The sequence below is a fragment of the Neocloeon triangulifer genome, unplaced genomic scaffold, assembly GCF_031216515.1.
Source record: "Neocloeon triangulifer isolate White Clay Creek 2 clone unplaced genomic scaffold, ASM3121651v1 ptg000003l, whole genome shotgun sequence".
Taxonomy (NCBI): Eukaryota; Metazoa; Arthropoda; class Insecta; order Ephemeroptera; family Baetidae; genus Neocloeon; species Neocloeon triangulifer.
The window spans coordinates 5,000,362-5,010,916 of record NW_026775546.1 but is presented as its reverse complement, the minus strand read 5'-3'; the positions used below and the strand labels follow the sequence as shown (position 1 = coordinate 5,010,916).

The 10,555-nt window shown below is 37.0% G+C and overlaps 2 protein-coding genes across 2 annotated transcripts in view; both read right to left on the bottom strand.

The window, feature by feature from the left end:
• Positions 1–36: 36 nt before the first annotated feature.
• Positions 37–5,584, bottom strand: LOC132205850 (CTTNBP2 N-terminal-like protein). The gene is made up of 9 exons (XM_059635177.1): positions 5,103–5,584; positions 4,939–5,040; positions 3,598–3,825; positions 3,457–3,537; positions 2,401–2,580; positions 2,181–2,341; positions 1,981–2,129; positions 1,779–1,840; positions 37–1,686 (listed from the first exon to the last, which is right to left on the bottom strand). The coding sequence occupies exons 1-9, from the start codon at positions 5,133–5,135 to the stop codon at positions 1,411–1,413; spliced, it is 1,272 nt and encodes a 423-aa protein (XP_059491160.1). The 5' UTR covers positions 5,136–5,584; the 3' UTR covers positions 37–1,410.
• A 317-nt stretch (positions 5,585–5,901) lies between these two features.
• Positions 5,902–10,555, bottom strand: part of LOC132192547 (thyrotropin-releasing hormone receptor-like) — an 80,077-nt gene continuing 75,423 nt past the window's right edge. Inside the window, exon 3 of the mRNA XM_059612548.1 lies at positions 5,902–9,053. Within this exon, the coding sequence (XP_059468531.1) occupies positions 8,303–9,053 (751 nt within the window). The 3' untranslated portion in view covers positions 5,902–8,302. The remainder of the gene's footprint in view (positions 9,054–10,555) is intronic.

The following is a 10,555-nucleotide window of genomic DNA, read 5'->3' as shown; positions in this document are numbered from 1 at the left end:
TTCTGATTACCGCAAATTATTTTAGAATGGGGATTCGAATGATATTAATTCAAATATTGCTGAACGCATTTTCTGTTTTATTTATAAAAACATTGTTCTTTTTGAATAATATAATTTTCAACAAGCGTTTTTGACACTACTTCTTATGGATCACACAGGTCCAGAAGATGAAAAATAAGCAAGAAGTTTTTCTCTTCCAAGTCATATTATGTGGACTAATGACTACAATATTATGAGTAATGAGTTTTTTTTGTTTATTTGTATTATATACCAGAATACTTCCTTCGTAGCTTTTATTATTTTTTATTTCACTGTCGATCGTTTGTGAAATGTGTTATAATAACAGATTTTCTCGTTTTTGACGGGTTGCTTAGTAATGGACATACACGTATTACGTTTTAGATTTTGTTCATAGAGGCATTCTACATTAATTCCACAGTGAACTTTGTGGTTTAACTTGCACTCACCCAACTAAACCTACGAGCAAGGAGTGGGGTGCTCTACGTGGAAACCATCAATAAATTAGAAGAACTATCATCAAATGGTTAAATTAACCAATGGATAATGAGGAAATATGTATTTGCGTTATAGAAGCAAATTGCAAAATCACGAACTTTTTTTAAGTTGTTTGACTCTTTTACTTCCTTCTGGGCTAAATTTTTATACAGACCAAAATTCTTCTTTAGTTATAATTAATATAAATAAAAAATCGGTCAAAAGCAAATTACAAGTTTTTGAGAAACTTGATTTATGAAAATTGCAAAATCACTCCAGGAAAATTTGTAATTCAAGCCTCTCAAATATTGATAGGCTGAGAAAATATTCCGATCAATTATCACTTATATTACGCAAATACACACAATTATCAAGTATACAGTAGTAGTTCAACTTCATAATAATAATAGTTTCCTTCTATCACATCATCAGTTAGTGTTATTTTGTAGATTATGCAGAAACCATACAACAATTTAGGACAGAAGCGTGTGCTGAAGAGGAAAAGTATTAGAATAAATTGCTCGGTGTGGAAGACCTGCAGCTACAGACACGTCACTTAATTTGTTTGTGTTCATTTTACAAAACAATCAATTAACAGGACAAGACGCAATGAAAATAAAATCTCGCACCATAAATAAGCGACCAGAGCCTTCCAAAATGCGGGCTGACTAGATATTCATATAATAGGAACTAGCGTGAGTTTTGATTGCATGATTGAGTCAAAGTCTCAAAGAAAGAAGAAAAACGCAAAAGCAGTGTTGTGTACAAAAATAATCACTCAAACATTCAATCAAAATGCTGACTAGAATGATATCGAACTTAAAAATTATTGATACAAGTAAGAAGAGTCCCGATTTATATATTCTGTACGTGCCCGTATCACAAGAAGGCCCTGGCGCGTGTTTAACTTGAAGTTCAAGTCTTCCTGGGTGGCTGCTTGATGCTCAAAGTCTTGTTGGTCTCGAGGTCTTTGCTCTTGGGGGGCACCACCGGTTTGTTAGGTGGGATCGGGGGAGGCGCCCCTCGGCCCGCGGCAGGGGGCACCAAGGGCGGTTTCTTGGCTGCAGCTGGCAGTGGAGGGGCGACCGCACTTTTCACGTGGTACGTCACCCTGCCGTCCTGATTGGTGCTTGTGAACACCTTGGTGCCTGGACTCGCCTGCAGGCTCACGTGAGGGGACATCTGCACCACCTAGAAGGAGAGTTAAATATTTTAATTACGCTCACTTTTTTTAATAAATAAATAAAATTTTGTTTAATTTAAATTTATGACTAAGCACAAACCTGTGGAGATTCTGCAATTCTTGAAACTGGTGCTGATGCCACACTCCTGGCTATACCAGTCACTGCAAATTAAATTTATATTTAGTTAAAACAAAATAAATAAATTTATTTCTATATAGATATAAATTTGGAAAATTTATTTTTTAATTTAATAAATAATATTTTTATTTCAATTAAAAAAAAATGCAGATTTGTTTTTTACCTGGGGCGCTGACGGGTTTACTGGACACCGTTGCCGTTGGTTGCACCACTTTGGTGACCAAGGTCGAAGAACTCTGCGGTCTTCCCATTGTTGCAACCTCGGCAAACTTCCTTTTAAATGCCTCCAATTGAATTTCCGCTTCTCGAGCGCTGCAAAATGTATGCTTTATTTTTTGTTAACTTTTATTTTATTAAACCAACCGTTTTTCTTCCTTGGCCAGGGCTGCTTTCAGTTGCTGTCGCTCAACCTGAAAGGTTGCGTGGTGCTTTTCAAGATCGGCCTCCATTTGAAGCGCCCGCTTGCTCTCCTCTTCCAGGCCTTCCGCCATCGAGTCTACGCGCGCCTTTTCTTCACTCAAAATCTGGAAATTAGAGCAACAAAAAATAAAATGAAATTTTTACTTCGAATCAAGAAAAATACTTGAGCGAGGTCTTCGGAACGTTTTCTCTCTTCAATGTACTTCATTATTACTTTCCTTCTGTCTGCCAAGAGCAAGAGGACAATCTGCTTCTGACGATTACGCTCCTCTTCCAATTGCTCTTGAATTTTCTTTAAATCTTCCTCCAACTTCATCTTCTCTTGCTTTTCAACTTCCAATTCCTAAAATTAATTCAAGATATTTTCAATTAATATGATTATTGATTAACTATTTTTTATCCTTAAATTTCAAGATTTTTGTTTCTTTCTGAATTCATTAAAAATGTTATGATTTACAGATCTACAGAGATATAAATTAAATTAAAATTGGATAAGCCAAGGTTGGAAATTTTCTCAGCATAAAAAAGCCCAAAGCAACTTTTTGACAACTTAGCTATTGCCATTAAAAAACTTTTTAGTAACATAAAAAAATAATGAAGAAGTTTGGTCGAGGTGGGCAATCATGACCTTTCAGTACTTCTCATCAATATTTTCTTTCCTCCGCCGTCATAATTTATATGGGCCTCTCGTGCGCCTGCCGTTTGCGGCGTCGAGCTTTTTGCCCGTCTCGCGCGATGCGCGGGTTGCCTATGCCGGGCCGACGCTGGCGAGAGAAGAAAAGAGGCTTTGTGTGATGGCAATATAATGGGATGAGGCTCGTTCGGTCCGTGCCGGCTGGGCTCTAATGAAATATGCATTCGGTCGGCAGACAGAGCAAAGAGAGCGAACGTACGTGGGCCGATACTTGACCCAAATCGTTGCTAATTCCAATGATTTCCAGCACACACGCCTCCCCCTTCAGTGGCGCAGAAATAATTAATAGCGAGGGGCATCCGACGGAATTAGTCGGTCGCTACAATAATTCCATTTGTGACGAGCAAAAATAAAAATACCAAAAGAGCTTAAAAAAATCATTTAAATTTCTCATATTCACTCAAATAATCTTCAAAAATCAATAAAAATAAATCACGATAACCCCCTTTGACGTCGTAAAAACTGCTTTGTAAATAAATAATAATTTTGAAATATATAAAATAAATAATGCCAAAATTTCCTTACTTGTCTCAATCTTGCCTTCTCAGCTTCCGACTCGGCGTCGTCCTGCATAGCGAGCTTCATCTTGTCCAGCTGATTCACCACCTGCGTTTTGAACATTTTTCTAAAAAATTTTCTTCTCCATTTTTAGACGAAATTCCGAACCTGAACGTGGCGCTCTTCCGTCTCCTTGAGCACCTTGTTCATGTGCACCTGCACGCGACGGTTCTGCACGATCAGGTTTTCGAGGGCGGCAAGTTGGCGATCGGCCAGGTTCTTGATGGCGCCCTCGTCCACCTTGGGGCCCCGCACCAGCGAGCCGTCCCGCTGCAGGGCAGCCAGCGATGAGGTCACGCGGCTGCTGCCGATCAGCAGTTGCTTCACGCGTTCGCACTGAAAGTTATATTTTGGAAAAAAAAATGAAAAGGAAAATTGATTTTAGTGTTCAAGATAAACTGAAAAGGTTTCAACCTTTTTCTCAGAATTAAAATCATAATCAAAAATTTATAAGTCAAAATAATAAAAATATTTTCAAACTATTTGGATAGATTGATTAGCAAATTCAGTTGCAAATGATTTTTTATTTTGCCTTTTTTACCTTCTTGTTTTTATATTTAAATAATTATATCAAATTTTAAAATACAAATCCTCGATTTTAGGATTCTGCCATTAGTTTATAAAAATATACAACTAATATTTTTAGGAAATTATATAGAAAAAAAAATCAATCAATAGCTAATTTAATTTCAATAATTGACAGGGAAAGCGAAAAACTTGAAAACTTTTAACAATGCAACAAACTTTAATTTTATTAACTGTTTGAATGTCACTTTTTAATATTTTTAACTTCTCTCTCTTTCTCTAACCTTTGATTTATAAACTTCTCGACATTTGAAATATCACGAAACTTTGAGAAAAAAGCAATGTGCGGAGAAAAAGTTCGCTGCACCCTAACTAATTCGGGCGCCTGTCACGCGGTATTCAATTTGGTCGTGGGCACGCGAGAAACGGACTCGGAACTTGCGCTATAAATTCTGAGGAACGGTAAAAACGCCAAACGGCTTCTATTTGCAGTCGAAACAAACACACAGCCTGACATTTGCACCAAATGGTTTCTCGGCTGGAACGGGAAATAATAAACAACGATTTCATTGTCATAGTAAAGGTCTAGAGAGAAAAAAGTCATTTTGTTTGACTTGCAAATAAAGTTTGCCAGCAATATCTAAAAATAACTTCAAGGTATTTTTTTTTTCAATTACAAAAAAGGAAAATTTATAAAACTTAATTTTAAACTGTTAAAAACTTAAAAATTTAACTTCTCAAATTGCAATAATTTATTTCAATTACGATAATTATAGAAATTTAAGGATTATTTAGAAATTCATGTAGATTATTTTTTTCTTGATTAAATTTTATGAATGTTTTTCTTGAACGACCACTTTTAAGTAATGATTGCGACGCAGTTAAATGACAGGCTGCAGTTTCGAGATTTCCAGATTTGCTCACTTTTAAGGCGGCGATGACGACGTCCCTGGCCTGCAACTCTCCCTCCAAGTGGCCCAGCAACTTGAGCAGGTCGCTCCTGCCCAACTCCACCTTGGGGTTGCGCTGCGTTCCGGAAGAATTAGAGAAATTAATTTTTGCTCGGGTACAAATGTCGGAGTGGGCACCTTAAGGGTCTTGTTGCCCTCCTCGGCCTGCATTCTTCGGTCGCGGCTCCGCACCAGTCCTCAGCATGCCCCCGGCCGCCTCACTTGCGCCGTGGTCGGCTCATTTTGGGCCCATTTCCGAGTGCGCTGTCCGTCCGAACAGCTTGCAGACATTCGACTTGACTTTTCAACACACACACGGATCGACCGTCATTTGTTTGTTCGCCGTGCACGTCCCACGTCGCTGCCTCGCGCACCACCGACGAGCACCGCGGGGTTATTTTTGGCCAGCTTGGGTCCATCTAGCGCCTGCCTGTTATACAACCGGGTTCGAGCGCTTGCCATGCAGGTGGCCTACCCATTGCTGTTCGCAGGCGCGCCACGCCACAAGCAGCTTCAAATAACTCTTCTTTTATTCTCTCTACTCATAGCAGCCTCAAAGGCATTATTTCTCTTAAAATCTTACCAAAACTTATTAATTTTTAACATGAGAATCAGAGAAATTGTCAATCTTTGAGGTTGCAAAAAAAAATATTGTTAAGATATTTGTATTGTACGATCAAAGCCAAATGGCAAATGCATCCTTTAGTTCATTTTAATAAACACAAATTTCAATTTCTGAATTATTAATTTTTTAAATACTTTTGAGCTGTTCATTTAGAATAAGGATTGATATTTTTTCATTATACAATCTTCATAGTTTCATGATTAAAAAATTTTTAAGGCTACAAAAATGAATTCACAAATTGTGACATGTATATGTTTATATCTCCTTTAAAACTATAGAAATTGAAGCAGAGATATCTGTATAAAAATATAAATGTGTTAAAATGGTGAAAAATATTTTCCCTGAAAGAAATTTTTTAGTTAACGGTTAACTATTGTTTATAAAACCTTTATTTTTCTTTTCATTTTCAGAGTTTTGTAAAAATAAAAGAACAAATCCTATAAATCTCTTCTTGCCTCGCAGCAAAACTTTACGACCCCATCAGATTATCCTTAGTTAGTAAATTGCTCTGTGGTACCAACTGGGTCGCAAGAACCTACCTGTTCTTCACAGGAAACTTCATTTACAACCACGTTGCCTCTGGTAAAAAAAATAAATCTTGGAAAGAGATTCTGCTGCGTTGTTTTCATCCTCGTTTATTTCCAGCAGGTGACATCGATTGCCGCCGCAGCCCTTTAATTGAAATTGTCTGCGTGTCGCGCCGCTGGAATTAATTAATTAAATGCAGCGAAGGAAGAAGAAGAAGAAAAAGGTGAGTGAACAAAGATCGAAGGGAGGGATATGGGGTGTTGTAGCCGGAATAACAATTGAAACTGCGAAACGTGATGTTATCTCGCCCGCCACGGTGTGTATGTACGTTTTATTGGTTTCCTTTACACTTTGCTTACACCTAGGAGATGGTTAATTTACATATTGCTCTACTTTCCTGCACCGAGAAAGATCTCGCTAAAGTCCTCTACAAGCTAAACGTGGTTAGACACACAGATGAGACACGTGAAATTAACACACACTTTGTGTAAACATTACATTTTGGCGTATATGGCACATTCTAATTAGACGACAAGAGTGGATTAAAATACACAGTGTATTATAGTATTCTTCTTGCTTGTTCTTATTCTTACGCATTCTGAGAATCAGTCGATTATTTAAAATGTTTAGAGAAATAATCCTCAATCCATTGGACAAGAAATCGGCAATTAACTAATTTTGATACAATATATATTATTTCTATGGAATCTACAACCGTTTAAAATTAACAACTATGTGGTGAGTAATAAATTATTTGAAAATATCAGTTTGATGGAAACTTTTACTCAAGATTTGATGCACGCAAGCTTAAATTTAGCTAGAAAATTTCTGTTAATTTTGGCAAAATCATTTATAAGTTTTAAAATTTATTTATTCAAATAATAGTGCAATATGCATCAGCCTTTGAGATTTTTACTTTGAATCGATAAATATTCTATTTTGTCATTTCATTTTTCCATTTTCTTTTAAAAGGCTGCCCAAAAAGGAACTGTTATTTTTTACTCAATTTAAGCGCAAAAATAAATAATTTTTTTGTCGCACTTAATGATAAATTTGTTCTTGTACAAAAATACTTTCTTTGTATTTCTCTCGCTTCTCTGATAATCTACATAAATATAGTCATGCAATTGTATACTTCCTCCTAAATGCAAGACACGGATTTTCAAGACACCAACTTTGTGTAACATACCTCAGCTCTACTAAAAATTTGCAGATATTACATCGAGTCTTCTTTTAAATGGCAAGATTAATTTTCTCAATTTTTTTTCCGTTTATCACACCGACATGTACATGAGTTTTAATGAGACGAGGAACGACTTCGTTACAATTCACAGGAATTTATGATTGCGAATAATTATTCAACATTGAACATAAAGTAACTTGAGATATTATTTTGACATATTATATTTCCATTTAACCTTTGGCATGGTATAATGATTAGAACTGTTTAATATTTTTATTTAGGATCAACAGCAACAATTAAAAGTATAATTATACTACATGTCATATTTATTTATATTTGTTTTTCTAAAAAACTTATAATTCTCATAAAAGGATCAGAGAAACGATGTAACAAATGTGCGGCTTAATTTGCAAGGCCACGTTGAAAAAAATCAAAAGAAAAGTAGCCAAAATATAATATCAAAAAATTTTCTATTATTTTAATATTTTGTAAATTCTTCGACTTTACCTAACGAAACCATTAAGGACACTTGCAAAAAAATCCTTCAATTTCTGCCTAAAATTGTCTCAATGTCTCCCATGAATACAATATTTTGATGTTATATAAATTATAATCTAACTGAAGTTTGCTGAACTTATTACTTTTGTTAAATGTTTTTGTCATTACATAATTACATTATTTTTTACCAAGCTCCGCTTCGATTGCAATAAAATAATTGGTATTGTCAGTACCACAATATTATACGAATGTAACAACCAACAACAATTCCTAAATAATCTTTTGAGAATCTCAAAATTAAAGTTGCCCAGCCTATTAAATAAATTTTCAGCCAAAAAAGGCCATTCACAAACGATTATTTAGGAATTAGTGTGAAAACTAATTTGCAATCAGAAACGTTTGCATTCTTCGTGGCTCAGCCGTGTCATTTTTGTGTGAAAATCAGTCTTCTTGCTTAAATGCCTTGTTATTTGTGTTCATTCAAGAGTTTGTGGATTCAAAAGGTCAGACGTAACTCTCGCCCTTGGCCTTGGCATCGGCGGCGTTTGAGGAGGCTTGCCTAATCAAAAAGGACTGTTGCTTGCTCCTGACACTGGCGGCGCAGACGGAGTGGTTGCGTCGCCAGGACGCGGCCGACTCGCTGGACGATGAGGTGCGTTGCGTGGAGCCACTGGAGGTGCCGTTTCGGCCGATGAGCAGAGAATCTCCAGTGCCGGAAGTCCTCGTCGCTCTGCGCCTCAATCCTCGCTTGACTCCGCAGAGTCTGGCGAAGCCATCCCTGAACTTTGAGGACATCAGGTTGTAGAGGATCGGGTTGACGGCCGAGTTGAGGTAGAGCATGATACGGCAGAAGTAGAGCAAATTGTAGTAACCCTCGACCCCAAGTGACGCCATCGCCTCTGGTGGTGCGATTATGATCCACAGGGTCAGGGCACGGAAGGGCAAGAGGCAGAGGAAGAAGGAAAGGACAACAGTGCCGAGCATCAGCACCACCTGCCGGCGGTAGCGCAAAATGTGGCCGTTGCAACCACGGTGCGAGGACATGGACTTGGCCAGGGCCGGATTGGCCGTCAGGCTGCGCGCGATGATGGAGTAGAGGACGACCAGGATGGCCAACGGAATGATGAAGAAGAGCGAGATGGTCGAGATGAAAAAGCACACCGGCCAGAAGTCGTCCGCTCTGGTGAAACATACGGGCACCGTGGTGCCGTCAAAGTACTCTTCAAAGCTGTACTCGGCCACCGCCAGAATCGGACTGAAACAGAGAGAAAAATGGCGCGAGGTGCTTTACTGGCGGTAAGGAGAATTGGACCACTAAAGTGCGGTTAGTTAGTCACACTCATTAACACCAATTGGCATGCAAAGTTAAGAATTGTGCAGTTTATTCAATTTCACAGTAATATTTTAATGTAATTTTAAAATTTTTACTATTAATAATTGGATTAAAACTGAATCTAACATTATTTTTTAATTTATACAGCATAATTTGATTTTAAGGCCCAATTAACCCAGCTAACAGGATATTTTTAGCCGCACATTTCAATACCTTTTTCAATACAGCGGGAAATGTGTATATTTTAAATACTCAAAATTTGAACCCAAATTTGCAGTTTCGATTATTATTGTAAAAAAATCCAATTAACCCATTAATGAAGTATAAAAATATATTTTGAATTAAGGAAAAAAATGGTATTTGAATTTGGGTTGTTTTTATAGTCTTGTAAAATGAGATGTTCTATAATTTATAATTTTTTATTTTAATATTTATTTTATTTCACTCAAAAAATTATTCTTTTTTATTCTTCTGATCTTCCAAAATTGTTTCGCATGTTCTAGAAATGTTTTAGAAACATTAGTGACATCAACTTGTGAACGATAAACATCAAACATATATCAGATTTAGTAAAAAATCTTTTCGGTGCAGTGTAAATTCTGTTGGCTGAGAGACAAATCGGGTCGGTCGATATACAATGTATGTCTCTCTTATCACATCCCATTATTCTATTTCCTATATTTGTCGAAAGCCGACACCAAAATTGCATGCTACATGTAACAAAGACACACACATTCTGTAACAGTACGGGTAGGCAGATGACGCGATGGCGAATTGGGTTGCGGGGTGAAATTTCAGTTAAGTGGTGCAGCGCGGGTGCAATCAGCGCACAGACATCTCGCAAATTGCTTTCCATCACCCGAGCCGCGCCGTCGGTGAACTGCAATACTTTTGTGCTAATGGAACGCGACGTGCGCGGCAATCAGCACCGATATGGATATAGACGGATATCGAGGCAACAAAACACCAACAATGGGCACAAACTGTACAAAGAGCAGATAACAACACAAAATCTCACATAAAACCAAACACTCTGCGTATGATATGATAATGACCTAGGCACACACAAAATGAAAACATCAAAAATTAGATATAAATAAATTCAACTCACTTGAACGGGCGTCAAGAAAAATTGGGCACAGACGAACACACATATTTTTAGTTAAAAAGGGAATTGATTTGTTTATTCCAATAGATCATCACACTTTTTTTAATTACGAAGGTAAACACGATAAATGGAAATTGATCGATGTATCAATGAATGAATGTTTTAATGAATTTAGTAGTTCACATTTATCCAGCCCAAATATAACAAAATTTGGGCGATTTTGATTCATTATTAAAATAAATTTTTTTGCCTGGTTATCTTCTTCACCGATTGACTTATTTTTATTTCTTTAATGCTAAAGTTACTGTTATGTCAG